The sequence below is a fragment of the Entelurus aequoreus genome, linkage group LG05, assembly GCF_033978785.1.
Source record: "Entelurus aequoreus isolate RoL-2023_Sb linkage group LG05, RoL_Eaeq_v1.1, whole genome shotgun sequence".
In the NCBI taxonomy this organism is placed as follows: domain Eukaryota; kingdom Metazoa; phylum Chordata; class Actinopteri; order Syngnathiformes; family Syngnathidae; genus Entelurus; species Entelurus aequoreus.
Genome location: NC_084735.1, coordinates 86,626,815 through 86,648,971, shown reverse-complemented (window position 1 = coordinate 86,648,971; position 22,157 = coordinate 86,626,815). Strand labels below are relative to the sequence as shown.

The following is a 22,157-nucleotide window of genomic DNA, read 5'->3' as shown; positions in this document are numbered from 1 at the left end:
TATGATGGCAGTCAAATATAAAAGATATGTGTAGACTGCAATATGATGGCAGTCACACATAAGAGATACGCGTAGACTGCAATATGATGGCAGTCACACGTAAGAGATACATGTAGACTGCAATATGATGGCAGTCAAACATAAGAGATACGCGTAGACTGCAAAATGATGGCAGTCACACGTAAGAGATACGCGTAGACTGCAATATGATGGCAGTCAAACATAAGAGATACGTGTAGACTGCAATATGATGGCAGTCAAACATAAGAGATACGCGTAGACTGCAATATGATGGCAGTCACACATAAGAGATACGTGTAGACTGCAATATGATGGCAGTCACACATAAGAGATATGTGTAGACTGCAATATGATGGCAGTCAAACATAAGAGATCCGCGTAGACTGCAATATGATGGCAGTCAAACATAAGAGATACGCGTAGACTGCAATATGATGGCAGTAGAACATAAGAGATACGTGTAGACTGCAATATGATGGCAGTCACACATAAGAGATACGCGTAGACTGCAATATGATAGCAGTCAAACATAAGAGATACGTGTAGACTGCAATATGATGGCAGTCAAACATAAGAGATACGTGTAGACTGTAATATGATGGCAGTCAAATATAAAAGATATGTGTAGACTGCAATATGATGGCAGTCACACATAAGAGATACGCGTAGACTGCAATATGATGGCAGTCACACGTAAGAGATACGTGTAGACTGCAACATGATGGCAGTCACACATAAGAGATACGCGTAGACTGCAAAATGATGGCAGTCACACGTAAGAGATACGCGTAGACTGCAATATGATGGCAGTCAAACAAGAGATACGCGTAGACTGCAATATGATGGCAGTCACACATAAGAGATACGTGTAGACTGCAATATGATGGCAGTCAAACATAAGAGATACGCGTAGACTGCAATATGATGGCAGTTACACATAAGAGATACGTGTAGACTGCAATATGATGGCAGTCACACATAAGAGATACGTGTAGACTGCAATATGATGGCAGTCAAACATAAGAGATACGCGTAGACTGCAATATGATGGCAGTTACACATAAGAGATACGTGTAGACTGCAATATGATGGCAGTCACACATAAGAGATACGTGTAGACTGCAATATGATGGCAGTCAAACATAAGAGATACGTGTAGACTGCAATATGATGGCAGTCACACATAAGAGATACGTGTAGACTGCAATATGATGGCAGTCAAACATAAAAGATACCTGTAGACTGCAATATGATGGCAGTCAAACATAAAACATACGTGTAGACTGCAATATGATGGCAGTCAAACATAAGAGATACGCGTAGACTGCAATATGATGGCAGTCAAACATAAGAGATACGTGTAGACTGCAATATGATGGCAGTCAAACATAAGAGATACGCGTAGACTGCAATATGATGGCAGTCAAACATAAGAGATACGTGTAGACTGCTATATGACTCAAGTAAACAACACCAACATTTTATATGTTCCATTGAAAATATGTAACATTACACACGGCGCTCAAAAATCCATCAAAATGTTTTAGTAGGACTTTGGTAAGCTACGAAGCCGCACCGCTTGATGGATTGTACTGTGCTTTAACATAGGAGTATTATTATGGTGTGTGCATAAGGTAAAACGTATTATATGGAGTTTTGTTTCGCAATATTATGCAAAAGCAACTTTTCTTACCATCTGGTGCCTTGCCTGCTGATCTGTATTTGGGATCTGCATAAGTCCTGAAACATTGCGCGCATCCGCCTTTGTAGTCCACACCGACACCCGATAAGCTTCTTCTTTTTCTCTATCTTCTTGTTATGGGACATTCATCCTCCTCTTTCTAATATAAAGTAGTGTAAAGTTCTTACTTATATCTGTCAGTAAACTCACCATGAAAGCGTTAAAACATACCGGTGTAGTGAGATTACATTATTCACCCAAGGAACTTTAGTTATTAGAGAGTTCCGGTCGGACGTTTTTTCACGGGACACATTTCTGGCGTATGAGGAGATGCTGCTCCGTTGTTGATTGAAGTAAAGTCTGAATGTCATTAAAACAGTTAGCGCCATCTTTCGACACTTTTCCCACTCCCGTCCTTGCACGCTACACCGCTACAACAAAGATGACGGGGAGAAGACACCGCCGAAGGTGAGCCACGTAAATAAGACCGGAAGCGACTGTCAGAAAGTGACTTGAAGATGATGTGTAAAACATCATCTATGCAACATTTTGACCAAAGAACCACCATCACGTTATGTAGACCACAAGGAAGTCTTTTACATTTAGAAAAATAAATAACAACATGACCCCTTTAATGCGCCCTACAATCCGGTGCGCCTTTTGTATGAAAATAGACCTGACTAGACCTGTATTTGTATACAGTATAAATATATACTGGAATCAGTGCTGCCGAGCCTCACACTTTGAGCGCAAGTGTCACGAAATGTAACCTATTCTCACGCCACACTTGACATTTCTCGCGCTTACATTTCCCCATTCACTACTCTATAATTATTGGTTTTCATAATGATCACCGTTGTGGTGAAGAAGGAGCTGAGTAGGAAGGCAGAGCTCTCAATTTACCGGTCCATCTACGTTCCCATCCTCACCTATGGTCATGAGCTTTGGGTTATGACCGAAATGACAAGATCTCGGGTACAAGCGGCCGAAATGAGTTTCCTCCGCCGCGTGGCGGGGCTCTCCCTTAGACATAGGGTGAGGAGCTCTGCCATCCGGGGGGAGCTCAAAGTAAAGCCACTGATCCTCCACATGGAGAGGAGCCAGATGAGGTGGTTCGGGCATCTGCTCAGGATACCACCAGAACATCTCCCTAGGGAGGTGTTTAGGGCACGTCCGACCGGTAGGAGACCACAGGGAAGACCCAGGACACGTTGGATGGGTGGATGATCACCTTTAGTCCTCGTGGCTTGCCGTAGTCGAGTAACTCTTGATTGACTGACCGAAATAACCAATCCCAGGCCTTAAGTTCTCCTGCCTCAATCTAGCCAACCACAAATCATTGTAGTCTGTTTTTATCTACGGACTACACCACGTGCTAACTTCACTGGTTTTGGGTTTTGTAGAAGAGCAACCTATGGAAATGTGGTTTGAATGCTGTGTTGGAAGAGCGTCTGATTGATTACCACGGAGTGCATCTCTGAGCCCCGCTGGGACTCTGGTCTTTACACTGCGGTCTGACGCCATCAATAACCAACAGTCACAAAGTCAGGGTTAATAGCACAGCGTGACTCTCATTCACCGTGTTGCTCTACCGTGGTCGTACCCTTTTAGGGCACGTAGGTAATGGATAGCACATCAAACCGTCCCAACTTTGGCACGAAGTTTCCACACAACTGGCGACGGTGGCCCACTTCCCCCCTTCTCTCTCAGTCGTCCTCAGACGAGCTTCCATCGGAGTCTCCAATCATTTCGGTTCTCCGTACACCCGGCCAGCTCCGTAGAGCTTTCAGCTCCCGCATCTTTCTTCAGGATGTCCACGCACGTTAGCGCGATCGATGCCCGTGCGTTGGTTCCCATAGGACCAGCCTGCTGGCCGGGAGCTCCCGATGTCTGAGGCAGTGGCCGGCCAGCCTCATCCTCCTAGCTGTTACCTTCTTGCTGAGCCTCGGCAGTTGCCCGTACAGGTCCTTGTTGGTGATGTGGATGTTCTGGTCCAAATTCAGAACAGCTCGTATCAATCTGGTGTCGCACCAATCTAGGGACTTCTGCAGTGTGGGTGTCAGGGTCCAGCTTTCGCAGCCATACAGGAGGACAGACTCCACAGTGGCGTGGAATAGACTCAGCTTTATGTGTCGGGGGAGATTCGAGCACCACACTCTTGACATACCGTTCAGGGCCCTCCACGCTAGTGCCTTCCTGAACTTAAGGCCTTGTTCTGTGGAGTTCATCCAGGAACCCAAGTACTTGGAAGTTATTGACCTCTCGCAGAGCCCTTGATTACCCGTTAATCCGACCCCCCCCCCCCAAAAAAAAAACCACGAGCTGCGGCTCTTCCTCATTCATTTTTCACGGCTCAAGAGTAACTCACTCGGAGAGAATTCTTAATATGGCAGTGTAACGCTACTCCAGCGTGTAATTAGGAATCAACTCGTTGAGGCAGAATGATGGCGGCACAGATGTCTCGGCCCTAAATGTTTCAGCGACGCACAGAACATGAGAACCGAGGGGTCGACAAGATGGGACTTCCTGAGCATGCCATTGTGCTGCCTCAATCCTCTAGAGCTGCGGCATTAGCATTAAAAGGTATGCGCTTCAATTTGACACGGGTTCAACAAGAAATTTGGCCGTGCAGGGTGATTACGTATCGAATTTAAATATCTGGCGGTTTGATACACTATATTGCCAAAAGTATTTGGCCAGCCATCCAAATGATGAGAATCAGGTGTCCTAACCACCTGGCCCGGTGTATCAAATCCAGCACTTAGGCATGGAGACTGTTTCTACAAATACTTGTGAAATATGTGATTTCCAGCATGGAACTGTCATAGGATGCACACCTGTGCAACAAATCCAGTCGTGACATTTCCTCGCTGTTGAACAGGTTTTTCTTAAACTGTTCAACAATTTGCTCACACGTTTGTTGACAAAGTGGTGACCCTCGCCCCATCCTTGTTTGCGAATGGCTTCATGGAATCTACTTTTGTACCCAATCATGGCGCCCACCTGTTCCCAATTAGCCCGTTCACCTGTGGGATGTTCCAAATAAGTCTTTGATGAGCATTCCTCAACTTGATCAGTATTTATTGCCACCTTTCCCAACTTCTTTGTCACGTGTTGCTGCCATCAAATTATAAAGTTAATGATTATTTGCAAAAAAAAAATGTTTTTATCAGTTTGAACATCAAATATGTTCTTTGTAGCATATTCAACTGAATATGGCTTGAAAATGATTTGCAAATCATTGTATTCCGTTTATATTTACATCTAACACAATATACACTACCGTTCAAAAGTTTGGGGTCACATTAAAATGTCTTTATTTTTCAATGAAGATAACTTTAAACTATTCTTAACTTTAAAGAAGTACACTCTATACCAGGGGTCACCAACGTGGTGCCCGCGGGCACCAGGTAGCCCGTAAGGACCAGATGAGTAGCCCGCTGGCCTGTTCTAAAAATAGCTCAAATAGCAGCACTTACCAGTGAGCTGCCTCTATTTTATAAATTGTATTTATTTACTAGCAAGCTAGTCTCGCTTTGCCCGACATTTTTAATTCTAAGAGAGACAAAACTCAAATAGAATTTGAAAATCCAAGAAAATATTTTAAAGACTTGGTCTTCACTTGTTTAAATAAATTCATTAATTTTTTGACTTTACTTCTTATAACTTTCAGAAAGACAATTTTAGAGAAAAAATACAACCTTAAAAATGATTTTAGGATTTTTAAACACATATACCTTTTTACCTTTTAAATTCCTTCCTCTTCTTTCCTGACAATTTAAATCAATGTTCAAGTAAATTTATTTTTTTTATTGTAAAGAATAATAAATAAATTGTAATTTAATTCTTCATTTTAGCTTCTGTTTTTTCGACGAAGAATATTTGTGAAATATTTCTTCAAACCTATTTTGATTAAAATTCAAAAAAATTATTCTGGCAAATCTACAAAATCTGTAGAATCAAATTTAAATCTCATTTCAAAGTCTTTTGAATTTATTTTAAAATTTTTGTTCTGGAAAATCTAGAAGAAATAATGATTTGTCTTTGTTAGAAATATAGCTTGGTCCAAATTTGTTATATATTCTAGCAAAGTGCATATTGGATTTTAACCTATTTAAAATATGTCATCAAAATTCTAAAATTAATCTTAATCAGGAAAAATGACTAATGATGTTCCATTAATTCTTTTTTTAAAAAATTTCAAAAAGATTCGAATTAGCTAGTTTTTCTCTTCTTTTTTTCGGTTGAATTTTGAATTTTAAAGAGTCGAAATTAAAGACAAACTATGTTTCAAAATTTAATTGTCTTTTTTTCGTGTTTTGTCCTCTTTAAACCGTTCAATTAAGTGTAAATATCATTAATTATTAATAATAACAAAGTTAAAGGTAAATTGAGCAAATTGGCTATTTCTGGCAATTTATTGAAGTGTGTATCAAACTGGTAGCCCTTCGCATTAATCACTACCCAAGAAGTAGCTCTTGGTTTCAAAAAGGTTGCTGACCCCTGCTCTACATACATACACATATACACATTTAATTTAGCCTAATGCGGCCCCCCAGTCAATAGATTTGGACACCCCTGGTATGTTTTAAGATAGATAATAATAATAATGATGTATTAGATTTTATATAGCGCTTTTTTCTAATGACAGAGTGCTTGACACGGAGGTAATTAGCCCGTGTGAAACACTGTTGCGTACCATTAGCATAATGGCGTCCGTGTTTCTCTGCTAACGTGAAGAGTGGAGGCAGGCAGCGTGACGCTTCCTTCCCGTCGCATTAAAGCACGACAAGGTGCGCTCCAGCAGCTCTTTAATTGATTTACGTGAGGCGGCGCGTCGATGAACTTCAAAGAGAATAATTACACGGGTTGGAGAAGTTACGCAACATTTGACTTTGACACAGACCATGCATGTTTGTGTTCGTGGATGAGTCGGGGAAATAATAACTCCTTCTGAATTGTAGTGTGGTTAATAGCAAATAAAAGTGTTTCCCTTCACACCTAAGCTGCAATTTTTGAAAGTGGAACGGCACGTTTTTATTTTTTTTATTTTGCCCATCATTCACAAAAATGTCTTTCCTTCCATGTGCAGTTCAAATAGTAAAAAACAATTTTAGAGAAAAAATACAACCTTAAAAATGATTTTAGGATTTTTAAACACATATACCTTTTTACCTTTTAAATTCCTTCCTCTTCTTTCCTGACAATTTAAATCAATGTTCAAGTAATTTTTTTTATTTTTTTTTGTAAAGACTAATAAATACATTTTAATTTAATTCTTCATTTTAGCTTCTGTTTTTTTGACAAAGAATATTTGTGAAATATTTCTTCAAACTTATTATGATTAAAATTCAAAAAAATTATTCTGGCAAATCTAGAAAATCTGTAGAATCAAATTTAAATCTTATTTCAAAGTCTTTTGAATTTCTTTTAAAATTTTTGTTCTGGAAAATCTAGAAGAAATAATGATTTTACGGCTGCACCAAATGATAATATAAATATATTTAATAAAGTCAAAATACAAGTATGGCAACAAGAGAAGTATCCTACACTTCTCTTTTGTAAAGTAAATGTGAACAGCCGATATGGGCATCTACATCAACTATATGATTTGCCCGAGAAGCTGGACAGGACATTATAAAAAAAATAAAAAATAAAAAAAAATAAATAAATAAATAAAAATAAAAAAATAAATAAAATTCTTCATTTTAAGCTTCTGTTTTTTCGACAAAGAATATTTGTGAAATATTTCTTCAAACTTATTATTATTAAAATTCAAAAAAAATATTCTGGCAAATCTAGAAAATCTGTAGAATCAAATTTAAATCTTATTTCAAAGTCTTTTGAATTTCTTTTAAAATTTTTGTTCTGGAAAATCTAGAAGAAATAATGATTTGTCTTTGTTAGAAATATAGCTTGGTCCAATTTGTTATATATTCTAACAAAGTGCAGATTGGATTTTAACCTATTTAAAACATGCCATCAAAATTCTAAAATTAATCTTAGTCAGGAAAAATTACTAATGATGTTCCATAAATAATTTTTTTAATTTTTTCAAAAAGATTCAAATTAGCTAGTTTTTCTCTTCTTTTTTCGGTTGAATTTTGAATTTTAAAGAGTCGAAATTGAAGATAAACTATGTTTCAAAATGTAATTGTCATTTTTTTTCGTGTTTTTCTCCTCTTTTAAACCGTTCAATTAAGTGTAAATATCATTAATTATTAATAATAACATAGAGTTAAAGGTAAATTGAGCAAATTGGCTATTTCTGGCAATTTATTGAAGTGTGTATCAAACTGGTAGCCCTTCGCATTAATCACTACCCAAGAAGTAGCTCTTGCTTTCAAAAAGGTTGGTGACCCCTGATATAGAGATTTAAACCTTGAATAATAATAATAATAATAATAATAATAATAATAATAATAATAATACTAAATAGCAACAATTTTTCTACATTTTTTTGACCAAAACCCTTTGCCTGAGTGGAGACCTAAATGTATATTTTTTATACATATATTGTATTGGTTTTTGAAATTAAAAATATCAAAATGGCCCTCGCTTGCTTTGATTTTTCAGTGGAAAAAGTTTGGATACCCCTGCTCCACAGCCACAGGTTGCTGACCCTCGCTAATGAAGACCACCACATGCATTTCCATCAAACAATTTGGGTTTATTTTGGTCTCAGTGTGGGACAAATCTGACATGGCACCGTCATGGCATTTACATATAAAATGGCTTTTATTTTGGCGGCGCAGACTTGCGTGCGGTTATTGCGCAGTCAGATGTGAATAACCTCTTCATTTATCTTTAATTGGATTCCAAATACAAACATGTTCTCCGTCAGCGCTCCCTTCGTGTCCTCCGACTCGCACTCGACTTTCTGAGGGAGGCGGCTTCCTGCACGAGTCATCCCACGCCAACGACGCAAACGGGAATGTGACGGCGGCGCGACAAAAATTAAAGTTGTGCGGCATTTCGATTATCAAGGCAGAGTCAAACTTGTGGTCATAAAAGGTTTGGATCTTTCCTTCTGACAATTTTAAATGGTCATATTATGATTTATTTTCTATAAAACCCAAAAGCGGTGAAGTCGGCACGTTGTGTAAATGGTAAATAAAAACAAAATACAAGCAGCTATTGCAAGGAATTTAGGGATTTCACCATCTAAAGTCCGTAATATCATCAAAAGGGTCAGAGAATCTGAAGAAATCGCTGCACGAAACATTGAATGCCCGTGACCTTCCATCCCTCAGGCGGTTCCGCATCAAAAAGCGACATGGGTGTGTAAAGGATATCACCACATGGGCTCAGGAACGCTTCGGAAAACCACTGTCAGTAACTACAGCTGGTCGCTACACCTGTAAGCGCAAGTTAAAACTCTACTATGCGAAGCGAAAGCCATTTAATCAACAACACCCAGAAACGCCGCCGGCTTCGCTGGGCCCGACCTCATTCTAAGATGGACTGATGCAAAGTGGAAAAGTGTTCTGTGGTCTGACGAGTCCACAAAAGCATCCTTTTTGTGTTGAGCTGTGTCAAAAAGTTTAATGTTTAAAACATTTAATTACAAAACAACACAAACAACAAAACAAACTGGTAATAAAAACTTGAAAATTATCTGTCTAGGGCAGTGGCCCGGTACCGGTCCGCGGACCGATTGGTACCGGGCCGCACAAGAATAAAAAAAAATAAAAAAAATAAATAAAAATTAAAAATTAAAAACACAATATATACATTCTATATCAATATAGATCAATACAGCCTGCAGGGATACAGTCCGTAAGCACACATGATTGTATTTATTTATGTTAAAAAAAAATTTTTATTTTTTTTTAAATACACCCCCCCCCCCTCCCCCACCGGTCCGTGGGACAAATTTTCAAGCGTTGACCGGTCCGCAGCTACAAAAAGGTTGGGGACCACTGGTCTAGGGTACATTTATGAATGACGAAAAAAATTTAATTTGTCTGCGATTAATCATAAATAATTTTGAGTTAACTATGAACAAACTGTGATTAATCACCATTAAATATTTTAATCGTTTGACAGCACTAGTTAAAAAAGGTTAGCTCCCACTTAAATAGGCCATATTATGAGTTTTTTTTCTACATTTAAAGAGAAAAAAAATCCACCCTTGTTTATTCAGGTAAAAATATCACAGATTACATTAGCAAACATCTTTGCCGATCAAAGCATGAATGTAACAATCCACATTTTGTGTTATTAATGCGTGAAACTGCTATCTAAACATGGAAGTGTAGCTCCTCTCGTCTGAATGCAAGTGCTCCTACAGCAGGAATACAAATTCTGTATTCCTACAAAATATAAAATATAGCGAGACATCAACGCACTGCAGGCAATTTTTAAAATTCTCATTAAAAGCACCCGTTTTGTGTTGAGTGGTTTCAAAAAGTTTAATGTTCAAAACATTTAATTAAAACAAACTGGTAATAAAAACTTGAAAATGATCTGTCTAGGGTACATTTATGAATGTATTTATCTGCAATTAATCATAAATAATTTTGAGTTAACTATGAACAAACTGTGATTAATCACCATTCAATATTTTAATCGTTTGACAGCACTAGTTAAAAAAGGTTAGCTCCCACTTAAAGAGGCCATATTATGAGGTTTTTTTCTACATTTAAAGAGAAAAAAAATCCACCCTTGTTTATTCAGGTAAAAATATCACAGATTACATTAGCAAACATCTTTGCCGATCAAAGCATGATCGTAACAATCCACATTTTGTGTTATTAATGCGTGAAACTGCTATCTAAACATGGAAGTGTAGCTCCTCCTCTGAATGCAAGTGCTCCTACAGCAGGAATACAAATTCTATATTCCTACAAAATACAAAATATGGCGAGACACCAACGCACTGCAGGTATTTTTTTTAAATTCTCATTAAATTTTAAATTTTTTAATTTTCCTGAGTGAACTCTCCTGAAGGAATCAATAAAGTACTATCTATCTATCTATCTATCTATTAAAAGCACCCTTTTTGTGTTGAGTGATTTCAAAAACTTTTAATGTTTAAAACATTTAATTAAAACAAACTAATTGTACGGATCATGGTAATAAAAACTTGAAAATGATCTGTTTAGGGTACGTTAATGAATGACAAAAAAATAAATATTTATCTGCGATTAATCATAAATAATTTGCAGTTAACTATGAGCAAACTGTGATTAATCACGATTAAATATCACAGATTACATTAGCAAACATCTTTGACAGTCAAAGCATGATCATAACAATCCACATTTTGTGTTATTAAAGCGTGAAAATGCTATCTAAACATGGAAGTGTAGCTCCTCCTCTGAATGCAAGTGCTCCTACAGCAGGAATACAAATTCTATATTCCTACAAAATATAGCGAGACATCAACGCACTGCAGGTAATTTTTAAAATTCTCATTAAAAGCACCCTTTTTGTGTTGAGTGGTTTCAAAAAGTTTAATGTTTAAAACATTTAAATAAAACAAACTAATTGTCCAGATCATGGTAATAAAATTTTTTAAATGATCTGTTTAGGGTACGTTTATAAATGACAAAAAAATAAATATTTATCTGCGATTAATCATAAATAATTTGCAGTTAACTATGAGCAAACTGTGATTAATCACGATTAAATATCACAGATTACATTAGCAAACATCTTTGACAATCAAAGCATGATCGTAACAATCCACATTTTGTGTTATTAATGCGTGAAACTGCTATCTAAACATGGAAGTGTAGCTCCTCCTCTGAATGCAAGTGCTCCTACAGCAGGAATACAAATTCCGTATTCCTACAAAATATGGCGAGACATATTTTAATCGTTTGACAGCACTCGTTATCAAAAGGTTAGCTCCCACTTAAAGAGTTTTTTTCTACATTTAAAGAACAAAAATCCACTCTTGTTTATTCAGGTAAAAATAACACAGATTATATTAGCAAACATCTTTGCCAATCAACGCATGATCGTAACATTCCACATTTTGTGTTATTAATGCGTGAAACTGCTATCAAAACATGGAAGGGGATCACCCCTCCAAATGCAAGTGCTCCTACAGCAGGAATACAAATTCTGTATTCCTAAAAAATACAAGATATAGCGAGTTAAAATTCTCATTAAAAGCCTCCTTTTTGTGTTGAGTGGTTTCAAAAAGTTTAATGTTTAAACCATTTAAATAAAACAAACTAATTGTACAGATCATGGTAATAAAAACTTGAAAATTATCTGTCTAGAGTACATTTATGAATGACAAAAACAGTTATATTTATCTGCGATTAATCATAAATAATTTGCAGTTAACTATGAGCAAACTGTGATGAATCACGATTAAATATCACAGATTACATTAGCAAACATCTTTGACAGTCAAAGCATGATCGTAACAATCCACATTTTGTGTTATTAATGCGTGAAACTGCTATCTAAACATGGAAGTGTAGCTCCTCCCCTGAATGCAAGTGCTCCTACAGCAGGAATACAAATTCCGTATTCCTACAAAAATCACAGCGACGCGGACCGCGACGCTGTGATTGGTCGGCCATTTTTAATACATCATTTGTAGCCTGTCCCTGCGTACAAGTTGGAAGTCTGCTGTTTTTCTTAAACAGGCAGAATTCCTCGAGATGTGAGAAATTATAACGAAAGAAAATACAGCAGACAACAAATGATTGTCTCAAGCCTCCGGTTTGAGTCACCGCCTGGATGCGGAGGTGTGGGCGAGCGACACAGACCGCCAGCCAGGGAACTGCCACTCTCACCGCTGCAGGTCGTCCACGACGGTTCTACACCCCTTGCGCGTGGGCGAACGGAAGCGGGAGCGAGGCGACTGAACGACAGCACCGCAGGAGCCCAGGTGACAAGGGAAATTAGCAGCGCTCTTTGAGGGAGCGGGAAACCGTTGAGTTGAATTCCCGACAGTGCTTTAGAGCAGTGGTGCCCAACCTTTTTGTAGCTGCGGACCGGTCAACGCTTGAAAATTTGGAGGGGGGGGGGGGGGTGTATTAAAAAAAAATGTAAAAATTTTTTTTTTTTTTTTTTTTTTTACATAAATAAATACAATCATGTGTGCTTACGTACTGTATCCCTGCAGACTGTATTGATCTATATTGATATATAATGTATATATTGTGTTTTTTAATGTTGATTTCATTAAAAAAAAAAAAATTTTTTTTTTTTTTTTTTTTACATAAATAAATACAATCATGTGTGCTTACGTACTGTATCCCTGCAGACTGTATTGATCTATATTGATATATAATGTATATATTGTGTTTTTTATGTTGATTTCATTAAAAAAAAACAAAAAAAAAAAACTTTTTTTATTTTTTTTTAAATTTTTTTTACATTTCTTGTGTGGCCTGGTACCAATCGGTCCGCGGACCGGTACCGGGCCGCACAAGAAATGTAAAAAAAAAAAAAAATTTTTTTTTTTTTTTAATGAAATCAACATAAAAAACACAATATACACATTATATATATCAATATAGATCAATACAGTCTGCAGGGATACAGTCCGTAAGCACACATGATTGTATTTATTTATGAAAAAAATATATATATATATTTTTTACCGCGGCCCGGTGGTTGGGGACCACTGCTTTAGAGGCTGCATTCAAAATGCCAGAAATAATCAGTCAGGCTGGGTTTGAGTAATCATGACTGGTCTGATTTTGCAGGAACTCTGTTAGATGCTTCAACTACACTGCAAAAACTGACATCTAAGTAAGATGAAATATCTCAAATAAAGGTGATATTTGCTTGTTTTCTGTCTGATAAGATCATTCTTCTCACTAAGCAGATTTTATGTTAGAGTGTTTTACTTGTTTTAAGGGGTTTTGGTCCTAAATGATCTCAGTAAGATATTACAGCTTGATTTTTATGACCTATATCGAGTAAAACATGCTTGAAACTAGAATATCAACTGTTGCAAAGCTGTTTCATCAACACTCACAAGTAGAAAACTACTTTTATAAAGTAATCATTTCTTATTTCAAGCATGAAATAAAAAATCATGACTTTGACACAATTGTGTTTCATAATTAAAACAGATGACAGCCAAATGGACTTTGCAGTTTTATTTTGAATGAAACAATAGAATATATTCAGTGTTTCCCATAAACTGCCAAGATACCTGTGGCGGTGGGGGCGTGGCTATGGGCGTGGTCACCATGACATCATCGAGTAATTTGCATAATTTACTACAATGATATAATTTTCTCTAAAAAGGCTCAAAAAATGTATACTTACTAATAATAACAGTTTTGTTTTAAACGTCCATCCATCCATCCATTTTACAATATAATTACAACACTTTATGTACATATTTATATACAGATTTGAACAATAAGTTATTCACTGAAATATATTTATTAATTGTGGTTCTTACAAAAAATATATCTTATAAAATATAAAAGCCAAAATGTCTCTTAAAGCTCTGCCCCTTTAATTAGTGCATACTAAATAATTTAACTTTAGCCTACTACTACAAGCATATTATTTACCAGCAACATAAAGTGAAACAGAGGCAGAGGTGTCCTGCCACAGTCAGTAACAAATAAACAGAAAACAGTAGTGGTGGTAGATATCATATCATTATGTCAAGATAATGGCACTAGCATTTACTTCATTTAAGAATATTTTTCAACAAATTGAGAAAAACTGTCCCATATATGTTTTTTTCTATCAAGAAAAGTGCACTTGTTATTAGTGAGAATATACTTATTTGAAGGTATTTTGGGGCTCATTGAGGTTAGCTAATTTTACCTGTTTTGGAAAGTCTTGACAAGTTAAATGTTCTTGTTCAATTGCAGGGGTGTCCAAAGTGCGGCCCGGGGGCCATTTGCGGCCCGCAGCTAATTGTTTACCGGCCCGCCCACACATTCTGGAAATACTATTGTAAAAATAAAAAAGAACATTAAAAAAAGTGTAATGAGGTGAAATCTAACGAGAAAAAGTTGCAATGTTGACATAAAAGCTGCCAGGCAGGCTGTTTTTTTCTTTCTTTTGTCTTTCTTCATTTTTCTTTTTTTTGCCATTGCTCAAAAAAAAAAAATAATGACAAAAAATCCATGTTGTAATGAATTATTTTCAGGGCTCCAATTACTTCAAATATTTCACTTTAAAATGTTTTATGTGGTAAATATTGCATATATTGTGTAGTAGCCATATAAAAACTTAGTTTTCTTTGACAAAAGCGCATAAAACAAACAAAATAATAGTTCCAGCATAAAATGGACAGATATATCTGAAGTTGATCTCGTAACTTAAGTGTTGAAAGTCAAAGAAAAACCTAATAAAAATGTATCACTTTATGAGTGGGGCACCTTTTGGATCCCAAATATATCTAGTGATTTTTTATTTATCTTTTCTCTGTGATTACTCAAAAATATGAAAGAATTAAAATCAATGGTGTCCTGCATTATTGATCTTTTAGGGCTCTAATTACTAAATACAGCATATTTCAATTTTACTATAAAAAAACGAAGTTGTTTTTGACAGAAATTTGTATTACTTTATATCAACTTGAAGTTGCTATAGAGATTTACTGTAAGCGTTAAATAATTAATAATTAATAATTAATACTGAGACCCCTAAAGGTAAAATAAATAAAACATGCATACATTTTGTTATGGTTTGAAAATGAAAAATATCAAAATGGCCCCCACATGCTTTAATTTTTCCGTGTGTGGCCCTCAGTGGAAAAACTTTGGACACCCCTGTATTGGCAGATAATTTTGCTCAGTTCAAGTAAAATGCCCCTAATTTTTGTATTTGTTTTTTTCTTGTTTTTGAACACTGGCTTTTTGCAGTGTGTGTTGAAAATACCTTCGTTTTATGGAAACTAGGAATGAAAATGGTGACTAAGAGACATGCAAAGTCATGTTCTTGTGTGTCATGTTCAACACATTGCTTTTTGTCCAGAAGAGAGCACATTTCCACACTTAAGCGGGTGTTGAAATTTGGCCCGCACACCTGACGAGCAGGCAGTAAAACCGCGTGGTTGCCTTTTTCCGAAAGGCAATACAATTTACAGCCGGGTCTGTCAATAGGAGCTACTCGAGTCACCACTACAGACAGCTGGCCAATATACGCCGCCAGTTGGATTTTTTCGCCCGGTACATTTACACCTGTTTCATCTAGCGTGTGTTGATTGGGTAATTTAAAAATATAGCAATGTTTTTGTAGAGAGTTAAAGTGGAACTGCACTTCTTTTGGAATTGTTCCTATTGTTTACAATCATAATGAAAGACATGACTGTCAGAATAATTGTATCACAAAACTTTGTGTTTCCATGAGTTCCCGGCGAGAGGACAAAAGCTGTCTTTAATCCTATAATAAAAATAATAGATTTTATTTGTAAAAAAAAAAAAAAGCACTTTACATTGAGTAAACAACCTCAAAGTGCTACAGTGTATTAAAAAAATAATAAAAAATAAATAAAAATAAAAACTAGAACAGCCAAATAGCTAAAACTAGTATGCATATATCTAAAAAAAAATTTGTTTTTTTTAAAAAGAAGGGTTTTTAAGCCTTTTTTTAAAAGCATCCACAGTCTGTGGTGCCCTCAGGTGGTCAGGGAGAGCGTTTGTGTTTCCATGAGTTCCCGGCGAGAGGACACAAGCTGTCTTTAATCCTATAATAATAATGATAGATTTTATTTGTAAAAAAAAAAAAAAAAGCACTTTACATTGAGTAAACAACCTCAAAGTGCAACAGTGTATTAAAAAATAATAAAAAATAAATAAAAATAAAAACTAGCCAAATAGCTAAAACTAGTATGCATATATCTAAAAAAAGTTTTTTTTTTAAAAAGAAGAAGGGTTTTTAAGCCTTTTTTTAAAAGCATCCACAGTCTGTGGTGCTCTCAGGTGGTCAGGGAGAGCGTTTGTGTTTCCATGAGTTCCCGGCGAGAGGACAAAAGGTGTCTTTAATCCTATAATAATAATGATAGATTTTATTTGTAAAAAAAAAAAAAAAAGCACTTTACATTGAGTAAACAACCTCAAAGTGCTACAGTGTATTAAAAAAATAATAAAAAATAAATAAAAATAAAAACTAGAACAGCCAAATAGCTAAAACTAGTATGCATATATCTAAAAATTTTTTTTTTTTTTTTTTAAAGAAGGGTTTTTAAGCCTTTTTTTAAAAGCATCCACAGTCTGTGGTGCCCTCAGGTGGTCAGGGAGAGCGTCCGTAAGCACACATGATTGTATTTATTTATGTAAAAAAAAAAAAAAAATTTTTTTTTTTTTTTTAAATACACCCCCGCCCCCCCCCCCCCCCCCCCCACTCCTCCTCCACCACCGGTCCGTGGGACAAATTTTCAAGCGTTGACCGGTCCGCAGCTACAAAAAGGTTGGGGACCACTGCTCTAGGGTACATTTATGAATGACGAAAAATGACATTTATCTGCGATTAATCATAAATAATTTTGAGTTAACTATAAACAAATAAATATTTTAATAGTTTGACAGCACTAGTTATCAGAAGGTTAGCTCCCATTAAAAGATTTGTTTTTACGTAAGAAAAAGTGGCAGATAAGTTGCCAGAATGAAAAAAATAACTCGTACAGTTTTTCCATTCACAATATAACGTTTTAAAAGCCAATGTCAATTTAACACAAACATTCTGGCAACTAAGCTGCCAGCTTTTTCCGTTAACCCCCTCCCAAAAAAAACAACAGTAAAGTGTTGTAAAAAATAAAATAAAAAAACACTATATTTTTGAGTATAATTTTGTTAATGTAAAGTTTTTACTGTAAAATTGACAGTCTACTTAAAGGCCTACTGAAATGAAATGTTTTGATTTAAACGGGGATAGCAGATCCATTCTATGTGTCATACTTGATCATTTCGCGATATTGCCATATTTTTGCTGAAAGGATTTAGTAGAGAACATCGACGATAAAGTTCGCAACTTTTGGTCGCTGATAAAAAAAAAGCCTTGCCTGTAGCGGAAGTAGCGTGACGTCACAGGTTGAAAGGCTCCTCACACTTCCCCATTGTTTACACCAGCAGCGAGAGAGATTCGGACTGAGAAAGCGACGATTACCCCATTAATTTGAGCCAGGATGAAAGATTTGTGGATGAGGAACGTAAGAGTGAAGGACTAGAGTGCAGTGCAGGACGTATGTTTTTTTTCGCTCTGACCGTAACTTAGGTACAAGCTGGCTCATTGGATTCCACACTCTCTCCTTTTTCTATTGTGGATCACGGATTTGTATTTTAAACCACCAGGGATACTATATCCTCTTGAAAATGAGAGTCCAGAACGCCAAATGGACATTCACAGTGACTTTTATCTCCACGACAATACATCGGCGAAGCTCTTTAGCTACGGAGCTAACGTGATAGCACATCGGGCTTAAATGCATATAGAAACAAAAGAAATAAACCCCTGACTGGAAGGATAGACAGAAGATCAACAATACTATTAAACCATGGACATGTAACTACACGGTTAATGCTTTCCAGCCTGGCGAAGATTAACAATGCTGTTGCTAACGACGCCATTGAAGCTAAATTAGCAACAGGACCTCACAGAGCTATGTTAAAAACATTAGCTATCCACCTACGCCAGCCAGCCCTCATCTGCTCATCAACACCCGTGTTCACCTGCGTTCCAGCGATTGACGGAGCGACGATCATAGATGCGGTCGGCGGCCCGGAGACGGAGGAAGTCAAGGTGAGGTCGCCGGTTAGCGCATCTGCTATCCATCTCAAAGTCCTCCTGGTTGTGTTGCTGCAGCCAGCCGCTAATACACCGATCCCACCTACAACTTTCTTCTTTGCAGTCTCCATTGTTCATTAAACAAATTGCAAATGATTCACCAACACAGATGTCCAGAATACTGTGGAATTTTACAGAGCTGTTTGTATCGGGATACAATGTGTCCCGATACTTCCCGCTTCAACCATTGACGTCACCATACATAGACGTTTTCAACCGGAAGTTTCCCGGGAAATTTAAAATGTCACTTTATAAGTTAACCCGGCCGTATTGGCATGTGTTGCAATGTTAAGATTTCATCATTGATATATAAACTATCAGACTGCGTGGTTGGTAGTAGTGGCTTTCAGTAGGCCTTTAAGTCTAAATTGTGCTGTTTTGGAGGGCCAGGCACCAATTAATTTGCTTCAATTCATTTCAATAGCTGAGGTTGAAAAAGTCACCAAAGTCTTGCCAGGTACATTACCGTTCAAAAGTTTGGGGTCACCCAAACAATTTAGTGGAATAGCCTTCATTTCTAAGAACAAGAATAGACTGTGGAGTTTCAGATGAAAGTTCTCTTTTTCTGGCCATTTTGAGCGTTTAATTGACCCCACAAATGTGATGCTCCAGAAACTCAATCTGCTCAAAGGAAGGTCAGTTTTGTAGCTTCTGTAACGAGCTAAAGTGTTTTCAGATGTGTGAACATGATTGCACAAGGGTTTTCTAATCATCAATTAGCCTTCTGAGCCAATGAGCAAACACATTGTACCATTAGAACACTGGAGGGATAGTTGCTGGAAATGGGCCTCTATACACCTATGTAGATATTGCACCAAAAACCAGCTAGAACAGTCATTTACCACATTAGCAATGTATAGAGTGTATTTCTTTAAAGTTAAAGGCCTACTGAAAGCCACTACTAGCGACCACGCAGTCTGATAGTTTATATATCAATGATGAAATCTTAACATTGCAACACATGCCAATACGGCCGGGTTAACTTATAAAGTGACATTTTAAAATTCCCGGGAAATATCCGGCTGAAACATCGCGGTATGATGACGTATGCGCGTGACGAAGTCCGAGTAACGGAAGTTATGGTACCCCGTATAATCCTATACAAAAAGCTCTGTTTTCATTTCATAATTCCACAGTATTCTGGACATCTTTTGCAATTTGTTTAATGAACAATGAAGGCTGCAAAGAAGACAGTTGTAGGTGGGATCAGTGTATTAGCAGCGGACTACAGCAACACAACCAGGAGGACTTTGTTGGAGCGCTAGCCGCGCTAGCCGCGCTAGCCGCCGACTTCACCTTGACTTCCTACGTCTCCGGGCCGCCAAACGCATCGGGTGAAGTCCTTCGTCCTTCTGCCGATCGCTGGAACGCAGGTGAGCACGGGTGTTGATGAGCAAAATGAGGGCTGGCTGGCGTAGGTGGAGAGCTAATGTTTTTAGCATAGCTCTGTGCAGTCTGGTTGCTAAGTTAGCTTCAATGGCGTCGTTAGCACAGCATTGTTAACCTTCGCCAGCCTGGAAAGCATTAACCGTGTATTTACATGTCCACGGTTTAATAGTATTGTTGATTTTCTATCTATCCTTCCAGTCAGGGGTTTATTTCTTTTGTTTCTATATGCAGTTAAAGCAAGATGCTATCACGTTAGCTCGTAGCTAAAGCATTTCGCCGATGTATTGTCGTGGAGATAAAAGTCACTGAATGTCCATTTCGTGTTCTCGACTCTCATTTTCAAGAGGATATAGTATCCCAGGTGGTTTAAAATACAAATCCGTGATCTACAATAAAAAAAGGAGAGTGTGGAATCCAATGAGCCAGCTTGTACCTAAGTTACGGTCAGAGCGAAAAAAGATACGTCCATCACTGCCTCTCAAGTCATTCACTGTAACGTTCCTCATCTACGAATCTTTCATCCTCGCTCAAATTAATGGGGTAATCGTCACTTTCTCGGTCCGAATCTCCCTCGCTCCATTGTAAACAACGGGGAATTGTGAGGAATACTAGCTCCTGTGACGTCACGCTACTTCCGCTACAGGCAAGGCTTTTTTTTATCAGCGAGCAAAAGTTGCGAACTTTATCGTCGATTTTCTCTACTAAATCCTTTCAGCAAAAATATGGCAATATCGCGAAATGATCAAGTATGACACATAGAATGGATCTGCTATTCCCGTTTAAATAAATAAAAATCATTTCAGTAGGCCTTTAAGACTAGTTTCAAGTTATCTTCATTGAAAAGTACAGTGCTTTTCCTTCAAAAATAAGGACATTTACATGTGACCCCAAACTTTTGAATGGTAGTGTACTTCAATAACTCTCCAGAGTTGAATGTAAAAACTATATAATGCTCTGCTCTAAGAATAGTTAGGAGTTCATACAATGATGTTTCCGCACCAGAGGAGGGTTTATGGAGACTTTAGAAGAGGCTTATGGCGTCACACAAAACATTTGAATGAGGCTGAAGTGTACTTTACCAAAGCCCCCCATTGATGTGAGCAGCCGAGTGGTGTCACTTACTGCACGTCTCCTCCGCCTCGTCGGAACCGTCGGGGCACTCCGGTTCCCCATCGCAGCGCCACCTCTCCGGGACACACTGGCCGTTCAGGCAGGCAAACTCTGCGGGGCCGCACGTCTTCCTGGCTGCTCGGAGGGAAACAGACAAGAGACGGAGGACAGACTTCAAACGGGATGTTCATGGCAGGCGGAGGTCACTCTTCTTCTGTGCTAACATCCAGCCCTCATCCCTCCCATCAGTGGAGATCTGGCTCATCATCCCTCACTAATCATCCTTCCCACAATCGCAGACATCTTGCTTTTTAATCAAGTTCTAGGAGGTTAAACATCTTTATTCTCCCGTCCTGTCTATTGCAAAACTGCACACACAATTCCAGATCAGACAATCCGAGAGGACAGAAGCTGGGATGAAAGCAAAGTATAACACTTGATTGCTGTTGAAATTACCGAACTCTTTTTTTTTTAACCTATTTTCTATGTTTTTAAAAACACCTGTAAGGTGCAATCCAGATTTTTTTTTCTCAAAACTTGACAGTACGCTTTATAACTTATACGCACTGCAAGTATATATATAATGTAGTAACAGACACCTTCATAACAATATGTAATATGTACAATATACACACTGCAAGTATATATATAATGTAGTAACAGACACCTTCATAACAATATGTAATATGTACAATATACACACTGCAAGTATATATATAATGTAGTAACAGACACCTTCATAACAATATGTAATATGTACAATATACACACTGCAAGTATATATATAATGTAGTAACAGACACCTTCATAACAATATGTAATTTGTACAATATACACACTGCAAGTATATATATAATGTAGTAACAGACACCTTCATAACAATATGTAATTTGTACAATATACACACTGCAAGTATATATATATAATGTAGTCACAGACATGTAGTAATTATATATATATACCTATATATAAACATACATATACACAAACATATATACATACACAGTGTACATATATACATACACAGTGTATATATATATATATATATATATATATATATATATATATATATATATATATATATATATATATATATATATATATATATATATATATATATAAACATACATATACACAAACATATATACATACACAGTATATATATATATATATATACACACTACCGTTCAAAAGTTTGGGGTCACATTGAAATGTCCTTACATAC

The 22,157-nt window shown here is 37.0% G+C and overlaps 1 protein-coding gene across 1 annotated transcript in view; it reads right to left on the bottom strand.

The window, feature by feature from the left end:
* The window catches only part of LOC133651204 (low-density lipoprotein receptor-related protein 8-like), a 276,107-nt gene that overhangs the window by 190,204 nt on the left and 63,746 nt on the right, over positions 1-22,157 (bottom strand). The window contains exon 3 of the mRNA XM_062049231.1: positions 20,945-21,067. Coding sequence (XP_061905215.1) covers positions 20,945-21,067 — 123 coding nt within the window. The remainder of the gene's footprint in view (positions 1-20,944; positions 21,068-22,157) is intronic.